Source organism: Amborella trichopoda, chromosome 1 (assembly GCF_054954075.1).
Source record: "Amborella trichopoda isolate Santa Cruz 75 chromosome 1, AtrichopodaSantaCruz75HAP2 v2.0, whole genome shotgun sequence".
NCBI classification, from domain to species: domain Eukaryota; kingdom Viridiplantae; phylum Streptophyta; class Magnoliopsida; order Amborellales; family Amborellaceae; genus Amborella; species Amborella trichopoda.
The window spans coordinates 38260165-38283921 of NC_142336.1; the positions used below are offsets into that span (position 1 = coordinate 38260165).

The 23757-nt window shown below is 39.5% G+C and overlaps 1 protein-coding gene across 2 annotated transcripts in view; it reads right to left on the reverse strand.

Annotated features, from left to right (window-relative positions):
* Positions 1-5030: 5030 nt before the first annotated feature.
* Positions 5031-23757, reverse strand: part of LOC18440343 (uncharacterized) — a 31730-nt gene continuing 13003 nt past the window's right edge. For both annotated transcript variants that reach the window (XM_006850491.4, XM_020671020.2), the window contains exon 4: positions 5031-5692. In XM_006850491.4, the coding sequence (XP_006850554.2) occupies positions 5219-5692 (474 nt within the window). In that variant the 3' untranslated portion in view covers positions 5031-5218. The remainder of the gene's footprint in view (positions 5693-23757) is intronic.

Below are 23757 nucleotides of genomic sequence, written 5' to 3' on the forward strand. Positions count from 1 at the left end.
TGTTTAGAACATCAGAGTAATATAAACTTTTTCATTCCAATTTGGAAAAGTATACAATAAGACCTTTTACTTTTACTTTAAGGGGGTCACAACTAATCTTGACCATTCCATGTGAAATTAGGTAGTTGCATTAATTTTATTGACTAAGTTTAAATTTTTTTTTTTTCAAACTTTGAAACACCCACGAGCTATCAAATTTCACATCGGATGGTTATTAAGTAATTGTGACATCCATGTAAAATAGATAAATAATCTCATTGTATACAATCCCACTTAGCTTTGAGCATCCAAGTTTCAAATATTTTTCTAGCACTACGCTATGAGTGGGTATTTCCTCCACTCCATAATTCATCATAAAGTTAAGTTGGAGCTAGAAGATTAAGGAAATATACATGTTAAGACTATTTATTTTCCGTGTAAGGAGATTACAACTATTATTGATCGTTAGATATGAAATCAAGTAGCTGAGGATGCATCATTGATTGTATAAAGTTTAAAATAAAATTTCTTGAATATTGTGACACGTTAATCTATTGGATTTTATATCAAATGACTAAAAAAAATTATCACCTCCTTATACCAAAAGTTAATGGTAGTATACAATCCCAATTATTAAAGACTTGAGCATTTGCACTGTATGGAGACCCTTCTTGGAAGTTGTTCATACATGCTATGTTACATATACACAGGCATCGTACTTTTACTTACTTGGAAACATGTTAAAAATTGTCAACCTCAAAATTGGCCTATCAAACATTGTATATTTATAAATCACCTACAAAGATAGCAATGTGAGATTATAAATGAATTTAAGTAGTTTCAAATGCCATTAAAAAATAATGAAGTAAACAAAGTGTCTATATTTGTAAAGTAACAAGCAGAACTATGTCCGCATATGTCAAGAACCATGGACATATGCGAACATGTATTAGAATATATATATATATGTGAAAGAGACGAAGATGAGAAAAATATATAAGAAAAAACAAAAATAAAATAGGAAAGTTCCTAATGCTCCTGTGAACTACCTATTTCATTTATCTCATGAATCAACAAAATCAGGAAATACACCAACTCCATACTGTCTTCCCTGTTTTCCTCCATCTGAATTTATGACCCAACAAGAAATAAGGAAAGAGTTATTTATTTACTATTTTTTTACTTATGACAAAGGCCCTAAGGGTTATGATAAGTACAAGATGGTCCTTGATAGACCAAGGTATTAAATCTTGCACGGCTTTTGCTGCTCCTACAAGCCCTACCCCATGGCAATGATTCTCAACACCCCCTCAGAACGAACTCTCTGCTGCAGATGCTGAGTCCTTTGAACTCAGTAAACTATGTATGCTGTAAACCTTTTTTGAACATGCATGTAGTTTATTATTTTTGTTGCTATGCGCACAAGGTCAGTGTAATCCATTCAACATTTTTTCCCAAATGAAGTGGCTGTGTACTTCAATGTATTTTGTCCTTGTATGAAATATCAGATTTTACGACACACTAATTTTTTCCCAAGATTCTTGCTTCATGTCATCCATCAGTTACATTAGTCACATGCACTCCTGAGCTTGCATAAATGCCAATTAGCACCCAGCTTTTGTTGTAGATGAGGACATCATGGGTTGCTTCCTGCTACACCAAGAGATCGCTCCCAACCCCAACTGAACAACAACCTTGTAGTCAATCTGTGAGTCAACATGTTGCCTGCATAATCCACATCACATGACCCGACTACTTCACATGTGGAAGCCATCACATGGAAACCATATTACATATTGCAACAACCGCTTCCAGATGAGGATTTCATTGTCTATGTATAAACCTGCTCACAACTCACACTGCGGAAGTAATATCTGGTCATGAAGGAGTCAAATACTGCATAAATAATATCTGGTCATGAAGGAGTCAAACAAATGAAGTAGTTGCCTATACATTCATACATCCGTAAATTCCTTCTTGAAATCACTTCTCAACTTTCCATTAACTTATGTGGCTGTTGAGATAGCTTTGGAGTTATCCATCCCAGACTTGCGTAACAACTCCATTACATGCTTATTTTCTTACAAGAACAGCGCCTTTTTGCATGGGTCTACCTCCATATCGAAAAAGTACTTAAGCTCCTCTAGCTTCCTCATCTTGAATCTCACCAAAAGGTCCTCATGACTGTGATTGACCCCAGTTACATCATCACCAATGACGATCAAGTCATCCAAATATACAAGCACAATGGCCAGCTTTCTTGTTCCTTCACAAATAAACTTGAATGTATGGATGCCACAACGTACCCGTTAAACACCGAGAATTTAATGATCTTATCGTACCAGGCAAGTACGAAAGCATGTTATAGCTACCACAAATGCTACAACCTTTCGCTATATTCAAACTCGCGTGGCTACTCCATGTAAATTTCTTAATCTAGCTCATTGTGTCAAAATACATTCTTCACATCTATTTGCCAGAGGTTCTATGCTTTGATTGGCAATTAATACTCATAATTGTAATCTTTACAACTGGGCCGAAAGTTTCATCAAAATCCACAACGTATTGTTGTAAAAATCTTTGAGAAACCAATCATCCATTGTAGCAATTAACGACCCTATCTGACAACCGCGCATCTTAGACATGCTTACAACTCTTTCTACAAGGACTCATGGTCTTTGATTATTTGAAATAAATTTGATGAAAATTCATAAATTTGTAAAAATTCAAAGAAAGAAAAAACATACAAGTAAATTTCACAATCAACAACGTTGTAATATCAGTTGCAATAATTTGTAGAATTAGAGCTAAATGCTGAAAAAATATTTTAGTAAGCCATAAATCCCAATTTGCACTTTAGAAAAGGGGCTGCGTCGTGGTGACAGTACCCCCATATCTAGTCACTACATTGTGATTTCCAATTCTGACACCACCTACTAACACCTTCAAAAAAGCTACAGTTTTCAATTCAAGCTATGATTTATTAAGGGGCTTTCTTTGGGGCTCAAGGAGAGAGGTTAGGACCAAGGGGAAGAGAGTCTCTCGTTATGGCTTGCTAGGAGAGAGAGGTTAGGGCTTTTTCTTTGGACTTTTTCTTTGGGTGGGGGTGGGGATGGGGATGGGGGTGAGGATGGGGATGGGGGTGGGGGTCGGGGTGGGGCGGGGGGAAGAGAGTATGTGAGAGAGCAAGAGTGGCCCCACTTGCTTTTATTGTTTTTGGAGGGGTGGATTCCGATAGTGTTCCAACATGCAACTTGCTTCTTTTTTTTTTGAAGTACCTAGTTTGGATATCCAGCTTTTAGTCCACTTTTAAGAAAAATAAAAAGGTTGCACTTTGAATGTCCGGACCCTTCATGGGATCATCTCTCACTTACAAAAAAACAAAGAATAGGAATGGCATGTGGTCAAGTTGTAAGGTGCAGAAAATTCAATGTCTAGAATTCCATACTTCAGAGGTCCAAGGAAATAATTAAACAAAAAAAGAAAAAAAGGATTTGAACACCACGTCTCCTAACTCGGGGTAATTCGATAATAAAAAATGAGGAAAAGGGGAAGCCTAGCATAAGATGCAAAATAAGCCATCCTTTTTCTTAAGGAACAAGTTTATATAAAGCTCAGGTTCTAAACAATCAAATTAGTGCCCACCTCAAAAATTTCACTAGATGTTGTTTTGATGCCCAAATATTCTCAAATTGATCATATCAGCATCAAGATGCATGAACATAAGAAAAGAATGGATTTCAAATGTTGGAAATAGTGCAACTTGTAACGTATTTTTGAACCGTCAATTTTCAAGTTTTTCAAAATTTCATAGATCTACTTGATCTACATAATTTTTGAAACATTAAATTTTATAATTAAAGATGAAAATATATTTTAAGACTATCATAAAGATTTCTAGTATTGAAACTACATTTCTCGACACTATTTGAAAGTGTGCTTTACTTTGATTGTTTAGAGCCTCGACTCTATACAAACCGCGCCCATTTCCTAAATTTCCATCATTTAAGGGGATTTATTAGTAAGTTTCCTTTTTTTTAAGATTCATTAATACTCTCCAAAAAGTGACCACCCAAAAGCTCATGGCTGCAAAGGATAATAAAAGGAAATTATAAAAAATACACATTAATATATGGCTTATTGGAATAAAAGCCTATACTTTCTTAAACCTCGTCCATACCTTCTTCACTTTTTTTTTTTATCAAAATAACCTTCACAATAGTCGTATGACCGTGAAGGCATCACGGTATAGTAATTATTATGATAATCTTAATATTTTGAAGCATCATAATACTTAAAATGTTGTGATGATCATGAAAAGTATTATAATACTTAAAATGCCGTAATGATATCTTATAGTAATAGCAGTAATAAAACAACCGTGATTATTTCTAAACTTATACTCCCACTTTCTTCTCCTTACTTCCCATGCTTTTCTTTCTCCCAAAATCTTATCTTTCCATTCATCACTCTCTATAACTCCATCTCTCTCTTTCTTAACTCCTCTCTTTCTTCCTTAGCCTCCTCTCTCTCTAATCTCTTATTCATTTAGTCTGATGAGATGAGACCTATGAAAGAGAAGAAGCCCCAGTTAGAGAGAGAGAGAGAGAGAGAGAGCGCCAGAGAGTAAGACGAGTTAGACGGCCCAGAGAGCCCTGAGAGGAAGAAACGAGAAAGCGAGGAAGAAATAGGGTTTCTGATGTCGTTTTATTACTGAAGACCACCACTATATTTTATGTACCGTGATACTCCTTGTAGTAATCACGTCATTTTAAATACAATTATATCTCTTGGTTATCACAACATTTTAAGTACCGTAATGCCTTCACGGTTCTATGACTACCATTAAAACTATTTTGCTCACAATAACACAAAAAGTGAAAAAAAAAAAAAAAAAGGTATGGATGAGGTTTACGAAAGTATAGGTTTTTTTTTCTAATAAGCTGAAAATTAAAATATATTTTTTATAATTTCCCAATAATAAAACAATAAAGCAACGATTTTCCTTTCTTCCCCAGCTACACAGCCCAAAAATTAAGAATAATAACAAATGAAAAATAATAATAAGCACCCTTTTGTTATAAAAAATTAACAATACAAAATGAAAAAAAAATAATAACAATACAAAATGAAACAAAATTACTAGTCACCTTTTCTTATGCTCCCCCCCCCCCCCTCCTCTCAATTATGAATAATAAAAAATGAACAAAATAATAGTCACCTTTTCTTATGCTCTCTCTCAAAATTTTGGCCCCCTCCCAACCCGAAAATCAGGCCTCTCGTCTTTCCCCGCTCTTCGTGTTATAAGCCCGCTGGCTGACAAGCTTTGCAATGGCCTGGAAGGTGTCCTCGGGGCCTCTTCATCCTCCCATCCATCGCCCCATCCTTCATCCCATCCCACCTCCAAATCCGGTTTTCCTGGCCCTGAGATCGGCAAATCAGTCTCCACCTCTTGGTACTTGACACCACCAGGTCTAAGCTTATTACAGCAGAACCAGGTTCCACCAATAAACAATAACATAGAAGATAGAACCGACAAGTAAATGACTGTGGTTCTTGTGCCTATGGTGCGGTAGGTAAGTCGTTGGAAAAGTGTGGGCTTGCTAGACTCAGGTAATACCACGCCACGGAGATCAAGTATGCAGCGGCCTTTGCCGGTGGTGAGGACTATTGCGGAGTTATCATTGTTACTGATACCGATTGAGACCTTCACCTAGGTCATCAAATCCATGGTCATACGTAAATATGCATATCAATGTGTGTGTGCATCTATAGTGAATAGACATGAATATGAATAATATGTCTTATCACATTGGACATGTATCATGAAAACCATATGCTACGTTCCATGCGCTTTCAAAGTAATGGAGTTGGAGAAAGCAACCCATTTTTGAGTTTCATGCATCACATGTCTCTACAATGAATGTATGGTGCATGCATAACCACACTGTCAACAAGCATACATGCTCATAAGATTGCAACCTTCACACACAGCAGCATAAGCATGTGGTCAGCTGATAAATCGGCCCAAATGTGGAACAATACACAAATTGAGAAGAAATGATATTTTAAATTGCATTGTTAAGATAAAAGCTGAAGTCTCTATGCCTAGGTACAAGGGGCCAAAAGAAACAGCCTCCGCAGTCTTTTTTTAGCATAAATAAGAAAGGCTCTTCAGATCTGGGGAACAAGAGAACCTAGACCAAGTCAGGTCAAAGCTAAGTATGTGAACCTGCAACTCAGTGTCATACTGTGCTGCGGCAATTCTCAATTAATGCACATCAATTGGCAACACGAAATTATTGGCAGGGTTTACCGCTTACATGCAGGACGTCCTCGAGTGTCAACAAAATAGAGTATGAATCCTTTGACACAAAACAATAGAGAAACATGCAAGGAGACAATAGAGAAAGTGCTTACTGTTAATCCTCTGCAGCATAGATGGTTCTCCCTCCCAAACAGATGTTCCTTGTGCCTCAACAAGGAGACAATAGAGAAAGTGCTTACTGTTGATCCTCTGCAGCATAGATGGTTCTCCCTCCCAAACAGATGTTCCTTGTGCCTCAACACGGAGGAGACAAACTCCCACTTGTTCCTCTCATGCCTGTTTGCATTCAAAGTTTGGGGGAAGATCCTTTCTCTCTTCAGCATGCAGTGGGTTATACCCAAAGAGGTACCCTCGCTACTAAGAGTCTTCGAATCATATCCCTGGCCCAAGGCTGGGATCTTTCTATGGAAAACAATGGTCGCGGCAACTGTTTGGGCTCTTTGGACAGAACAAAACAACATAATCTTTCGTGGGGAACTAGAAACTCCGTCTCTCATGCTCTCTAAAATCAAGGCTTGGGTAGCCTTTTGGGCCATAAATCACAAACTTCCAAGGTGCCTCAACTACAGCCTTCTACCAAAATTGGAAAACTCTTCTGCACTATTCCACGAGGAAAATTTCTAGAGCTTCATACTAAACCCCAACCGCTGGTCATCTTAAGCTCAACTTCGATGGATGCTCTTTAGGCAACCCTGGCCCATCAGGAATAAGAGCTGTTCTTAGAAACCACACCGGCTCCACGGTAACTTCAACCACCAAGTTTGTAGGCCATTTGGACACAATGGAGGCAGAAGCTACTGCACTGTTAGAGGGCATTAGATTGATCTAACCCTTCTCAAACTCGCCTTTTATCATAGAAGGCGACTCAAAGAATGTCATTGCCTGGGCCAAACATCCCTCCTCTATCCCTTGGGTCTTAAACCATATCTTTGATGAAATATTACACCTATGCAGGCGACTGACTGTCGAATGGAGACACACATGGAGGGAGGGAAACCATGTCACAGACGGCATGGCGAAAGCAGCGGCCGCAGTGAAGATATATGACACCTCACCAAGTGGGGTTCTAGTTCTGTAACAGCCATTCTAGAGGCTTCTCTCTTACGCTGCCTATTGTACCTGTACTGTTTTTAGCTCTCACTAGCTTTCTCTAGCTATCCCTTGTGGATAGCACTTCTCTCTCTCCCCTCTGTAACTCTGCTATCTGCCTGTGGATAGCCCCTCTCCCTCTCTTCTCCCTGTACTCTTCTTTATTATATATATAACAGTTAACATTCTCAAAAACACAACAACAGAGAAACATGAACATCATTCCTTTGAATAAAACAATAGGGCAAACATGAACATCATGATACACAATCATATCAACAATGTTCCTTATGGGTTTTCTTATATCCCAGAAAGGCACAATGAACAGACTTAGGATCCAGTTGTCTGACTTGAATGATGTGGAACACCACAAGTAGAGAAATGCTGTCTAGTGATGTTAGTGTCTGCACAACAGTGATAGTTTGGAGAACAAAAATGGAAGTTTGTCAAAGAACAGTTCTTAATGCAGCTTTTGCCTATGCATATGTAATGTCAAGAATTTCTATTACTTAGTTGGTTGTGTGTAATCAAAATGCCGGCTGCATTATCTTCTTACTAATGGTCTTTTATAACATGATTAACTGGAAGCACATATTTGGTCGTCCTGTTTTAACATGAATTTAAATAATCCATATGCAGTTTCAACCTCAGGTGGAATGAACAATTGGTGGTTTGGCAGTATCACTTGCAACTCTAATAATTTACATGCCATCAGAGCAAGGCTACTTGTGTTCAAAATAAACCCTAAATGCTTGGTCTGAAATCCCAAGCACAGATTATAGTACTATTTCAAGGGATCAACAATAAATCCGGACTTCCAATAAGATTCATGAATTCCCTACCTTTATCTGGCAGCCAATGGCAACCAAGGGCCAGTTTGGATAGTGTGTAAGTCCTCATATACAAGTGCATGACTTACATCTCCTTTTCAATCCCATATACATATATGAATGGTTTATACTTAATTATATAATGTATGAGTTATACCAAAAGCATCAATACATGCATTTACAATAGACATGCATCTCTATTTATACATGTAACACCATTGGATTTCGAGGGTTGCTCAATCAAAGACGAATGGCTCCCTAGATCCAGAATACAATCCAATCCTATAAGGGTTTAAGGGTAAACCCTCAGTTGAGGTCAGTGTGTGCCCCATGGTCAGTACCGGAATCGCATGTTCCCATGTAGAAGAGGAATCCTATGGATATAGCCTGGTCCACAGCATGTGCATATGACAGGTGCATTAGATGCAAAGCTGCCTTCCTAGAGGGTGCCAATGAAGGGATTGCACATGTGCAAAGAGAGGGAACCCCGCATCCTTGTGTGTTGCTTAGTGTGCTTGTCCTTGTGGTGCACTTGTAGTCCACTAATTCTATAACTCCACTACCTATTGGTCGGCTTTTACGGGCCTCTGCTAGAGACTGTTGATCATGAGTCCCGTTGAGTCGATTTGATAAAGTCGTAGAGGGTCTTAGGATAAGTTGTGTGGGGTGCCTTAGATCAGTGGATCCAAACCCAAGGCTTCCAATTTCCCTAGATGATTTTCTTAGAAGGCCAAGCCAATTTAATTTCATTAATTATATTTAAAAAAGATTTTTAAGAATTTTTGGGTTTTTTTCTTGATGAGAAATCTTTTTTTTTTTTATATTGTTAACATTGTATAGATGAAGTAGAGTGAAACAAAAGGAGCCCCGAAGGGAGGTGCAAAAAGGTCACTGAGAAAAGTGACAAAAGCAGCCCAAAAAGAAAACAACACACGCAGAAACCATCAAAGAAAAGAAACATGAAAAAAGGAAAGAAAGCCTTCTTACAAACAATCCCCAAAATTAAAACAGAGCGCTAAGAGCTAGGCCCAACAACTACAGAAGCCCCGAGTTTGGCGAGATAATCTGTGACGTGGTTCGCCTCCCTCCAAATATGCCTCCATGAGACTTGAATATGCCTACAAAGATCCTGAATTTCGCCAAACAGGCACCAAAGTCTCCATGGTGGTTGGGAAGTGCAAGACGCCCAAGAGATAACATTCTGGGAATCCCCTTCGACTAAGAGGAGGGGACCCCAGGAGTGGTTGTAACCCCTAAGACCTTAGGGTAGCTCCCAGCTTTCCGCCTCGGTGGAGTCGGTAAACCTGATAGACGAGGAAAAGGAGCACAAGGAAATACCCTGGGCATTCCTGAAAATTCGGCCCATTCCTGCAGGACCAAGGTTCCCAAGCGACGACCTGTAGAAGTTGAGCTTGATGACCCCCCTATTCGGGGGCCTCTAGGGTGCTGAGCGAGGCACCTTCTTAGGCCAGTGGCTAAGGACATTTGTCCAATTGGAGTGGAAGTCGGAAGTAGGGAGGAATTTGAAGTGACTGTGGTTAGTGGCCCAGAAAGTGACAAATGCGCAGATGGTGGCTTTAATACTGGGGGAGGAGGCAAAGAGATCCTTGAAGATCCTATTGTTCTTTCCTTCCAAATAGTCCAAATGGTGGCGGCAAGGGTTGCTTTCCAAAGCAAGGGCCCAGATTAGGGCCACGGGAGACAAGAAGAAAAGTTGAAGAGTTGAGGCACATTTTTGGGTGTGACCCAAACCCACTGAAATAAAGCAAGAAAGTCCCACCAAATGGAAGCAGCTAGGGAGCAGTGGATAAAGAGATGTGCTTTGGTTTCCTCAGGCTGGAGGCACATCACGCACCTATTGGGTAAGGCAAATCTCTCGTACGAAGCTGGTCGACTGTTAAGACTCTTCCCCCAACAGGCCAGCCAATTGAAAACCTGATTTCTGGGTGGGATGAGGGAGCACCAAGCTGTGGCAAAGTGAAAGACCCGAAGAAATAGGAGGAGGTTGTCCACCTGTGCTCGAGAGACATCAAAGAATAGCAGGATATCGTCCGCATATTGAAGATGCGAGACTGTGGGACCTGAGGGTCCAAATTTAAAGCCTGCAACTAAACCAGCCTCATAGAGCCTTTCCGTTGACCTGCTAAAAACCTCTACAACAATAGTGAACAAGAACGGTGATAGGGGGTCACCTTTATGGGATTTAAAAACTCCTTGAGGGGTGTCGTTAATGATTATGGAGAAGAAGGCGCCTCTGATGCAAACTCTTATCCAGTTTCTCCATCTAGACCCAAACCCCATTCTCCTCTCTGTCTCGTCAAGCAGCTCCCACTCCACATGGTTGTATGCCTTCTCTCAGTCCAATTTGACAATGAGACCAGGGATTTTGGACCCAAATTTGAAGTGTATGCACTTGTGTGCCACAAGGGCTCCATCCAAGATTTGACGGTCTTTAACAAAAGTGCTCTAATTAGGAGAAATGACAGAACTAAGGACAGTTTTGAGCCTTGAGGATAAGACCTTAGCCAAGATTTTGTTCAATCTATTAATGACGCTGATAGGCCGAAAGTCTGGTTCTTCCGCCCCTTCAATTTTCGAGATAAGCGCAATAAAAGTTGCGTTCATGCTCTTGTTTATGATGCCTCACGCGTAGAATTCCGCGAAGAAAGCGAGGACATCAAGTCTGAGTGTGTCCCAGTGACAACTGAAGAGTGCTACTGGGAAGCCGTTCGGGCCAGGGGCTCAATCTTGGCCAAGGTCTCTGATTGCCCTTAACATCTCTAGTTCCAAGCCAAAGAACCTCATCCCCTGAGATGTTCAAGAAAGAGAGATCATCCATAGGGAGACAAGGTCTGTGAGGAGGTCTAAAGAGGTTCTCAAAGTAGTCGATAATGGTGCTCATAATAATGGGAGGGTTATCAATGAAAGAGTCTTGGTGTAGGATATGGGATAATGAATTATCCCTCTGCCTACAATTGCAATTCTGAGAAAGAAGGTGGTATTGAGATTTCCTTGATTGAGCCATCTGACCCTTGACCGTTGGGCCCAAAAAATTTCCTCTTTTCTGAGGACCATTTGGAGGTCACATTTAGACTGTTGACATAGGATGGATTCTTCAGTGGACAGAGCACAAGTATCCTCGATAAGGTCTCAGTCTTGGACAGAACTAAGAAGGGTACCTTTTAGTTCAATGAAATTTTCAGGTAATTGGCGGTACCAAGCTATAAGAGTTGAGGAGAGAGAGTTTCTTTTGAAGCCTAAAGCCCGCCCATCCAAGGGCTAAGGGGGAGTAGGAAAGCCACCACCTAAGCAGAGAGGTGCCGAAGGCAGGTTCTAAGAATCTAAGAATATAAACCAAGGACTTAAACATGTGGGAACAATGAGAAGTGGGGTCCAAATGGCCAATGGACCCCACATGAGTCATTGGGGTGCACACATGGTCCCCTTGGTGGGCCATGAAGTGCATGACGTGAGCACCAAGGACTCATTTGGTATACTTGTATTTGAGGACTCATGGTATTTTGTACTTAAGACACCTGATGCTAGATGAGGGCTTGACTTTGGTCTTTTTCACCAATATCAATGGGCAATTTTGTCTTTGGTCTATGGTTGGACATGTCACAAGATCGCCCATCCCATGTGTAAAGTAACCTAAGCCACATGTTATCTTTTAATTGCAACACGTTAGTTAAAGTGCGAGAAGCTTTATAGAAATTTTCAACTCTTTCCTCTAATGTGAAAGGAGAGCGATGGCCTCTCATTTCTGGTGTGCCCCTCCCTTTCTCTCTCTACCCTTTTCTAAGTAACATAGTGTGTTTTAATTAAAAAATAGAGATATTTCTATGGCTTAAAGACATATCATAAGCAAAGTAGTATGTATAGCTTTAAATCAAGGTGGGAAGAAGCATTTGGAAAGCTAGGGGATTTGGCAATGATTAAAAAAGCGGCCCACCTAGCGCTTAGGCGGCTCATGGGGAGCTGAGCGCATCACCTAGGCCTAGATGGGCTCCATGGGTGGCCGCCCAAGGGCAAAAATGCCCCTCGTGGAGGGACATTTTGGATTTTTTTCTTTTAAAAAGGTTGAAGGGGGGGGGGGGGAATTGGATTTAGGTTCACATGCAACCTACACCCCATTTGAACTATTTTAGAGGGAGGGAAACTACAAAAAATTGAGAATTTGTATCTTCCATAAGATCGAAGCATTTCTCAAAGTTTTGAAAAATCGATCCAAACATCTTCCTTTGAGTTTGGTTTTTTGGGCTTGATAAAGTGTTTTTTATAAGATTTTGGGATTGGGAAACCACTCAAAGGTGGAAGTTTGAACATTGAGCAATCAAGGTTAGTGAGATTTGGGTGATTACATTGGTTCTTCTCCTAGAACTAGTAGCCTCATCGAAAAACGTTGTATTTTATCTCCTTGCTTAAGCCAATTAACTCGGAACCTCTAAACCAATAGATTTCTTTGTGTTTTAGGGCTGTGACTAGACTAGCTCGGGTTCCATTTCTTTTTGTGAGTTTGGCCTTGGACAAAGGTCTAGATTCTTCTATGGAATCCAAATCTTTAACTTTGGTGTTGGGGGACAATACTAGAGGTTTAGGGTTGTTTGGGTGAGAATTTCTCCAAAGTTTGAGAGAGGCTTTTAGGAGTTGCGGCATTTTGGTGAGGCGAAATCTAGCCCAAACATAGATAGAGTAGGAAGACCACCATTGATGAAAGTTTTGGGCGAAACCCGACTCTTCCATTCATAGAAGCTCAAGTCTAAGTGGTTTGTTTTTTCTGGGAAGTTGAGAATCTATGAGAATAGGTTAATGGTTGGGCATGATTTTGGGGGGGCAAAAAAATACCCTAGGAAGATCGACAGGGGCCAACTAACCTTAAGCCAATGCCAGAAGCCGAGATTGATAGAAAAGCAAGGATATGGGCCCATGCTATAGCTATAGGAGCTCAAGTAGGAGGGTTGCTAAAGCTAATAGCCTCGAGACAAACTCCTTTAGCTGCTACTCTGGGGATCATTTGAGCTGCAGATCATAATGCTCCAAGAGAGGCATATTTCGAATATAGAGGAGTTCTTGTTCCCAACCACTCCCAGGTAGTGGAAAGAAGGAAACAGTCTAATTTGTCTAGGTGGGGGTTTGCTGCATGGTTAGACCATGTGAAAGAAGCCCTCGAAAGAGGAATGTCGAGTAGGGAATTGGTTTCAACGAAGTCCAAGAAGTCTCTCATGGGTGTTGGTCTCCCCCCTCTGTTCCTCTTGTGAGTCCATCTGATTACATTAAAATCTCCTCGTAAGACCCAGGGGACAGACAGGTTGGGCAATTGTAATTGCAATTCTGCACAATGCTTTCATCTAAGGATTGAAGAGTTAAGACCATAGCCGACGATGACATTCCAATAAAACCCATTGAAGTTGAAGTTTTTACAGGGAATGAGGTTGATTGGATGAGAAGACAAATTTTGTAGGGTGGGTCCCATATGACCCAGATGCCCCTTGATGCTCCTAGAGCCTCTTTGGCCTCCCATTGGGAAGGTCTTCCCCAAATTGCCCTCACCACAAAGAGCGAAAGCTTAGGAGTTAGAAAATTGGGTTTCTATGGTGATGAACAAATTGGTTGGTAGTTATGGACAAGGGCGCGGATTGTGTTTCTCTTGAGGTGACCATCTGGGCCGCAAATGTTCAGAACTAAGATCTTCATTTTGGAGAGTTAGGTGGCTGAGCGGTGTTCCACCTAGTCCTCTTGCAAGGAAGATTGAGAGAGAACTGCTAAGGGTGAGGGATCTAGGACAGAGGCTGAGGAGGAGAGTGTTATTTGGTATCAGAGACAAGGTTGATTAGCTCCCTAGTACCTTTACCGCGTTGGCCTAGACAAACCCCATGTCTCGAAGCATCATGTCCATGTTTGGCTCGCCACAGTTGGTCCTTGCTATTTCTTGGGGGTCTACAAAGACTAGTGACTAGAGATCGGAATGGGGAACCATTCGCTTATGGATTTCCTCTGGTGGGAGGATCTGCTCCAGGCTTTCCTTCACAATACGCAGTTAACCACAAGATAGAGAGGGAATATTGATCTTAGGTCCAGATATGCTCTACACTAAACCTCCCTCTATGTGGTCCTTGATAGTGGATACAAAGACTAGAGCAAATTTTCAAGCTGAAAAACAAGGCAAAATAGGCACTTTCAACAAGCCACTTGCTAAAAACCAAGCTAAGTGAATAAGTTACAATCCTTTAAATAACAATTACAACCATTTCTAGCCTTGTATAACTACTGTAAATAAACTCAAACACCAACCCCTTATGGGGCAATTACATATAAAGGAAGACTAGCTTATGAATTACACTTTCATAGCACAAATTACATGAACTATGTCCTAAAGCTTAAATACATCATGCAACTAATCTAAACAAAATTCTAAGGAATAATAAACTATGTCCCAAAACTTAAATACATCATGCAACTAATCTAAACAAAATTCTAAGGAATAAAATCAACTAAACAGGGAATTAAAATGCCAAATTAAAATAGGGAAGCCATGTTTCGAACCCCTTGTGTTGGGGCCACGCAATCGGGCCCTATAAGGACTTAATTTTGTCCTTTCGGATTGTACAAAAGTGGTTCAATCTCACAAGAGTGTCTAATCCAAATGGGAAGCAATTACACACCTTAAAATCATTTCTTAAGATCTCGACACACTGGCATTATCATCTAAAATAGAATGCAAAAGGTTTGAATCGAATGGGATAAAGAACAAGAGAGTTATAACCAATCTACACACGGTGGTCCCTCATACCACCAAAACAGTCTTGTATGGAAAGATTATGAACCCCTATAAGTAAAAATGTGACGAAAAAGTTTTGAAAATTGAGTGACACTTTGACACAAAATTATTTGATAGATTTGAAGCAAAGTAATCAATAGATACTATGCATGATCATGGATTCTCATGCATATAGGCTATAATTCATGAAAGACCACACTATGAATAAGCATGATGAAAAAGATGATCAAATGGGGATTCTAAGATCAATGAAGCTTTTTTAAATTCAAAACTCCAGCAACTATAGATGCCAAGAATATAATCTTATGAGAAAAAAAATTCAATGGAGTTTACCTTGATAAACGCACACTATAGACCTAAGCATAAGAAATGAGGACCACCAGCAAGATCACCATTAATGGAACTCTAAAAGCTCTCTCTCTTCAATTTTCTCTCACAAAACCTTAGAAGAAGGAGGGGAGCAACAATTTTCCAAAATGGCTCAAGAGTTGAGATAGTTAGGGTTTGAGATCTCATGATGTGCTTTTATAACTTGGGTGTAACCTTGGACTCAATCAACACCCTTGATGCACTAATCCAAAGGCACATGAGACGCTAATGTACCTAGCCACCCATCCCCATCCAACCACTAAGATGAAAAGATAAGATTTCACACCATTATTACTCACCCTAACTCTAAGTTATGCCACTTTACCATTTTGTCCTTGGCCCATGTTTTTGTTCCAATTGTATTTAATATGGCCTAACAAAATACCCTTAGTTTTTTTAATAATGTATTAGAGTAGATAACCACAAAGGCTAAAGGGCAAAGAAGTAATTGACAAAGCTCACACATGTGGAAATATTCTACTTTATCAAAGCCAATCACTTATAGATCTAAAATTTCAAACCAATCAATTTAAAGATAATGTTCCCTTCACACGTGTGTGAAGATATTTTTCAACTCAAATTTGAAAATGTATTTTCTCTTTAATATCAAGTAAATTAATTAATTGAACTTCACACATGCCATGCATGACCCATGTGTGAGTTAATTAAGACATGTAATAAAAAGGGGGCCTTAATTTATAACATTATATAACAATATATAACAAGACACCATTACACAACCCCTTATAAAACAAGCAACCAAATGCTAATCTAACCCCCCGCCTATGGATCAACGTCCAGCTGGGTGGTGATCTTAGAGTGAGGCATAGGGTGCCATGTGGCAGCCCTATGGCCACTCGGACGCCACATGGCACTACCAGGTCAGAACTAAAGTAGAATTTGGGTCAAACAATTTGAAAACCTTCATTTTTTTAGCAAATAAAATTCCGAAAAATTCTCTAAAATTCACAATAACTATTTAAAGTATTTTTAAGCAATTATAAGGTTTTTCTCATAATTATAAAATCGAACAAAAGGTATAGTGAGATCTCAGGCCAATAATTATAGATATCGGAGTACTCCATTGGGCTAATCCCGAATGATGTCCTGTCAATTCTCAGATCGACCAAATAAACTTATGTTCCACAGTCTAAAGCAGGGACACATAATTGGCCATATCAAAGCCGCTGAGCCAGAACTTCCGATCATTCGGCTCCCAATGGATTATAGGTGTACCCTTGTGGAACATGATCTAACTCAATTACAGGGGTCCTCTCAAAGCACATGTGCACTGGCTCTTCCAAACTCGGATAATGCATTTGGAAGAGTGGCTTTCTGTACGAAATGAAAATGCACATGCCATGCAATGGTCTCCTGTCAGGATATGGACTTATGTCCCATAAGTCTTTACCATTCCATACAGGGTGAATACTCAATAGGTACTCAGGTTCTATTTTCCTCGTTTGGATTCTCCAAGCTCTGGTCGATTACAACTAAACATAAGGCTAACCTATAAAATCCTGACTAGGAGGTGACCCTCACACTTCCTCGAGAAATTGCTTTCTCAACACGTGAACTCTCGATGCCTCATGAGTTCTCGGGGTAAAAGAATTTGGGCTCCATTTCGCAAGACGCCAAGATTTCAATCTCTCAATCTCTCCCACGGAATGAGAGACTACTGGAATTTAGGCCTTGATAGGCCATATTTCCATCATTCTTCCACTAGGCCTTTTGAGGCCTGAATTCGTATATATCTCTCTCTCATTATCGTTCACAATAAATCAAAGCATGCATACTCATCCATGGATTTATCATTTACAAGCAATAGACAAAGTAATAACAACTATGGCAACCTCCTTAAACCCATCCCATGCACATGCCTCACAAAATCATTTGCCCCCAAGCCTTTGGTTAATGGATCTGCATGCACAGACTCAGATGAAATGTAACCAACTTCTACTTCACCAGCTGCTATCTCTTCTCTTACTCTATGATATTGAGCTTTAATGTGCATTGATTTTCTGTGGAACCTTAGTTCAACTGCCACTGCTATTGCAACTTGATTGTTGCACATGATTCTAATAGTTCCATGTTTTAGAGGGTTGAAGTTAAGATGATTCAAGAACTTCTTAATCCAAATGGCTTCTAAAGTTGCGAAAATTAAAGCCATATACTCGGCTTCCATAGAAGATAGGGCTACAGTGTCTTGCTTCTTGGTGCGCTAAGAAATGGCACCACCCCCATAAAGAAATAGATAACCCGAAGTGGTTCTCGAGTCATCCGGGTCTCCTTGATAGTCGGAATTTGTGTATCCCAAAACTTTAAGCTCACTCACATTGCTATAGGTTAATCCATAATTAAATGTTCCTATCAAATACCTCATGATTCTTTTCACGGCTTTCCAATGTTCTAATCTAAGATCACTTTGGAATCGACCAATCAAGCTTTGAGCAAAAGCTAGATCGGGTCTAGTTCACATGGTTAAATACATTAGTGATCCTACGACACTCCGATACGGGGATCCTTTCCATCTCATTTCTCTCAAGATCATTGTTTGGTTTCATATTGATATTTAATTTTCCTCTCCTTTCCATAGGTGTATCTATAGGCTTGGATTCACTCATACCAAATCTCTCAAGAACTTTCTTGCAATATGTAGATTGAGATAATTGAATAGTGCGGGCTGCTCTATCTGTTATAATATGAATCCCTAACACATACAAAGCCTCTCCCATATATTTCATATCAACATTACTTTATAACATTGCCTTTGTGTCCCTTATATGGTCTAGGGTGCTACTCGCTAGTAGAATGTCATCTCATGAAAGTAATGCCAGCCCCACTGGTCTTATGGTATACACAATGGTCATTCTCATTTGGTTTGAATCCATATTTAATCAGTGTTTGGTGGAACTTGAGGAACCATCTTCTTGAAGCTTGTTTGAGACCATAAAGTGATTTGTTAAGTTTGTACACAAACTTTTCCTTTCCTTTCACAACAAAACCCTCGGGTTGGTTCATGTATATATCCTCTTCTATAGGTCACCATGTAAGAAGGCAGTTTCACATCTATTTGATGCAATTCTAGATCAAGGTAGGTTGTTATGAATATGATCATCCTAATTGAAGGTATTTTGGCAACAGGTGAATAGGTGTCAAAATAATCTACCCCTTCTTTTGGAGTAAAACCTTTTGCTACAAGTCTTGCCTTGTATTTGTCAATATGCCCTTTGGAGTTAATTTTCTTTTTGAATATCCACTTACATCCAATGGATCTAAAGTTAGGTGGTAATTGGACTAACTCCCATACATGATTCTTTATGATTGAATTTATCTCATCTTGCATGGCTTCCTTCCATAACTTATGATTCGGACAAGACATAGCATGTAGGTAAGAATAAGGTTCATCATAGGGTTCTCTACTAATCCTCTCATAGTCCTCCCCAAGGTAAGTGAAAAAGGTAGGTGGTCTCCTTATACTCTCACTTCGCTTAAGTGGGATCATTTCAATTTCTTTGTTAGGCTGAAGCTCATGGAAGTCTACTCCCATTTGATTCTCTCTCAAGGAATTCATCTTCAAGCAAATGGGTATCAAGGCTTTCAATCACAGTACGATTCAAGAGGATATAAAATCTAAATCCCTTCCCATGACTTGGGTATCCTATGAAAACACATTTCATGGTTTTAGGATCAAGTTTGGACCTATTTTGGGATGGTATGAGAACATGGGCTGAACATCCCCAAACCTTAAGGTGCTTTATTGAGGGAAGAGTTGGTAAGGAGTTGATTGAATGGCTTTGGTGGGAGTCTGATTAAGGACATATGTGGCGGTTAGAATCGCCTCCCCCTAAAACGCTAATCCAAGATTAGCGGTAGTCATCATACTTCGCACTATCTCAACTAGGGTCCTATTCTTTCTCTCGACAACCCCATTTTGTTCGGGTGAGTAAAGCATGGTTTGGTGGACAATCCCATATTGGACACAAAGATCTTGGAAGGCTTGGGAGGTGTATTCCCCACCCCTATCTAATCTAAGGTTTTTTATGATTCGACCTAGTTGGTTTTCAACTTTCGCTATATATTGTTGGAATTCGGTTACAACTCACTTTTGTTTCTCATGAGATAGGTGTGACCATAACGGAAATGGTCATCAATGAATGTTATGCTCATGTGCCCCATGATAGGCACACTCATAGGTCCACACACATCCGCGTGAATTAGTTCTAAAAGACTAGAGACCCTTTCGACCTTTTGGTGGGACTTCTTTACCATCTTTCCTTTAAGGCAAGCATCGCATCTATTATGAGAATTCATTTTATCAATCAATCCTTCTTTCATCATAATATGCATTTTAGATGGATTAATGTGACCTAACCTTAAATGCCATAAAGTAAAATTTTGTAAATCATCACCCAAGTAAGCAAATTCCTTTTTCATTTTAATTTCATAAAGCCCTTGAACCAAGTGGGCTACAAAAACAAGGTCTGCATTAATAGAGCCATCATGCACATAGACCTTTTCCTCCTTGAACAAGAGCACAAACCCGGCTTTACTCATCTTGGAAATCGAGATGATATTCTTCCTCATCCCGGGTGCATAGAGGGTGTTCTTATGTATGAGAGTCTCACTATTAGTGAGCTCCAACAGATAGTCCCCTTTTTTTAAGACCTTTTCCATTTGATTTCCACTCATATAAAGATTATGGGTACGGGTTTTACATCATAAAACCTTCTAAAGCCCTTCATAGAATTTGTCACATGGATAGTAGCCCCGGAGTCAAGAACCCACACATCCATCTCCTCATTGGCAATTAAAGTCTCATGGACCACGTAAACTCTCTGTTTCCGTGGTCCTCCATCGGTATTAGCTTGAGGCTTACCGGTATTGGGCTTAGGAGCAAAATGAGGGTTTTGTGAAGGAGGAGGATACCTACAAAACTTTTAGGTATGTCCGTATTTCTTGCAACTAACGTATTGTACCTTCAAATAATCTTGGCTTGAGGGCCAAACCGACCTCCCACCTACCATCATGGGTGTGGGTGGTGGTTTAGGCCTAAAAGGCATGGGGCTAGCATGGTTTGGTGGGTAAGCATGGGTTTTAGGAGGGTAAGGGCTAAATGGATAAAGGGAGTAGGATTTTCCCTTTTGCTTCCCCTTCCCTTTCCATTTGCATTTTCCCTTTCTTTTCTTGTTTTTAGCATTATCACTCCCACATTACATGTATTCACCATAGAAGAGTTAAGAAGAAAAGAAGAGATAGGAGTAATGGGTAAGGGACTAGAAGATGACGAGGGTTGGTGAGATTTTAGCATATGGACCATGGAAGATGGTCCATCCATTGCCATCATTCTTTGCTCTTCCCCTTCCATGAAAAATGCAATCTCCTCCACTGTTGTAGGCGCATCTTTGGCCATCAAATTGGCCACAAAGGTCTCCTATGAGGGTGAGATCGAAAGCACAAACATCATCTTTTGTGTCACCTCATCATATGAGTGACCGGCTCTCTCACTCTCTCTTATACAACTCTTGAACTCTCTTAAGATGATCACCCACTTTGGTGTGATCATCCATTTTACAACACATGAGATTCCTCATTCTAATGATTCTTTGAACTTCATTCGGTGTGTCGTATTTCTTTTTCATGCTCTCCATAATATCTTTTACACATACGGAATTCTCATACTCCTTAACAAAGGAATCACTCATGGTTGCAAAAATAATATTCATGGCACTTTGGTTTTTGTTATGCCATGTCTCATATGCATCCTTAACAACTTGAGGAGAATTGATTGCGGGCAGATTAGGTGGTCTAGAAGTCAATAATGGCAAAAGACCATCTTCATGAAACACATAACCAATTTTCCTTCTCCATTCGGAGAATTCGGTTCCATTGAACCTCTCCTCCTTAAGCAATTCGGTGAGTATCGAACGAGCTGCCATGGGTTCCTATTTGGCATTCTATAATCCTCTAAAGACCCTACAAGAGGTTGTAAATGAACCTCAATCTGATACCAATTGATAGTGGATACAAAGACTAGAGCAAATTTTCAAGCTGAAAAACAAGGCAAAATGGACACCTTCAACAAGCTCTTGCTAAAAACCAAGCTAAGTGAATAAGTTACAATCCTTTAAATAACAATTATAACCATTTCTAGCCTTGTATAACCACTGTAAATAAACTCAAATACCAACCCCTTATGGGGAAATTACATATAAAGGAAGACTAACTTATGAATTACACTTTCATAGCATAAATTACATAAACTATGTCCTAAAGCTTAAATACATCATGCAACTAATCTAAACAAAATTCTAAGGAATAATAAACTATGTCCCAAAACTTAAATACATCATGCAACTAATCTAAACAAAATTCTAAGGAATAAAATCAACTAAACAGGGAATTAGAATGTCAAATTAAAATAGGGAAGCCATGTTTCGAACCCCTTGTGCTGGGGACACGCAATCGAGCCCTATAAGGACTTAACTTTGTCCTTTCGGATTGAACAAAAGTGGTTCAATCTCACAAGAGTGTCTAATCCAATGGGAAGCAATTACACACCTTAAAATCACTTCTTAAGATCTCAACACACTGGCATTATCATCTAAAATAGAATGCAAAAGGTTTGAATCGAATCAGATAAAGAACAAGAGAGTTATAGACAATCTACACACGGTGGTCCCTCGGACTACCAAAACAGTCTTGTATGGAAAGATTATGAACCCCAATCTACACACGGTGGTCCCTCAGACTACCAAAACAGTCTTGTATGGAAAGATTATGAACCCCTATAGGTAAAAACGTGACGAAAAAGTTTTGAAAATTGAGTGACACTTTGACACAAAATTATTTGATGGATTTGAAGCAAAGTAATCAATGGATACTATGCATGATCATGGATTCTAATGCATATAGGCTATAACTCATGAAAGACCACACTATGAATAAGCATGATAAAAAAGATGATCAAATGGGGATTCTAAGATCAATGAAGCTTTTTTAAATTCAAAACTCCAGCAACTAGAGATGCCAAGAATATGATCTTATGAGAAAAGAAAATTCAATGGAGTTTATCTTAATAAATGCACACTATGGACTTAAGCATAAAAAAGGAGGACCACCATCAAGATCACCATTAATAAAACTCTAAAAGCTCTCTCTCTTCAATTTTCTCTCACAAAACCTTAGAAGAATGAAGGGAGCAACAATTTTCCAAAATGGTTCAAGATTTGAGATAGTTAGGGTTTGAGATCTCATGATGTGCTTTTATAACATGGGTGTAACCTTGGACTCAATCAACACCCTTGATGCACTAATCTAAAGGTACATGAGAGGCTAATGTACCAAGCCACCCATCCCCATCCAACCAATAGGATGAAGGGATGAGATTTCATACTATTATCACTCACCCTAACCCTAAGTTATGCCACTTTACCATTTTGTCCTTGGCCCATGTTTTTGTTCCAATATATCTAATATGGCCTAACAAAAATACCCTTAGTTTCTTTAATAATGTATTAGAGTAGATAACCACAAAGGCTAACCAGCAAAGAAGTAATTGGCAAAGCTCACACATGTGTGTGAAGATATTTTTTAACTCAAATTTGAAAATGCATTTTCTCTTTAATATCAAATAAATTAATTAATTAAACTTCATACATGCCATGCATGACCCATGTGTAAGTTAATTAAGACATGTAATAAAAAGGGGGCCTTAATTTATAACATTATATAACAATATATAACAAGACACCATTACACAACCCCTTATAAAACAAGCAACCAAATGTCAATCTAGCCCCCCGCCTAGGGATCAGTGCCCAGCTAGGCAGTGATCCTAAAGTGAGGCGTGGGGTACTATGTGGCAGCCCTATGGCCACTCGGATGCTACATGACACTACCAAGTCAGGACTAAAGTGGAATTTGAATCAAACAATTTGGAAACCCTCATTTTTTTAGCAAATAAAATTCTGAAAAATTCTCTAAAATTCACAATAAATATTTAAAGTATTTTTTTAGTAATTATTAGGTTTTTCTCATCATTATAAAATCGGACAAATGGTATAGTGAGATCTCAAGCTAATAACTATAGGTATCGGAGTACTCCATTGGGCTAGTCCCGAATGATGTTCCGCCGAGTCTCAGATCGACCCAATAGACATATGTTCCATAGTCTAAAGCAGAGACACAAAATTGGTCATATCAAAGCCGCTGAGCCAAAACTTCCAATTATTCGGCTCTCAATGGATTACAGGTGTACCCCTGTGGGGCATGATCTAACTCAATTACAGGGGTCCTCTCAAAGTAAATATGCACTGGCTGTTCCAAACTCAGATAATGCATTTGGAAGAGTGGCTTCCAAACTCGGATAATACAGACTTATG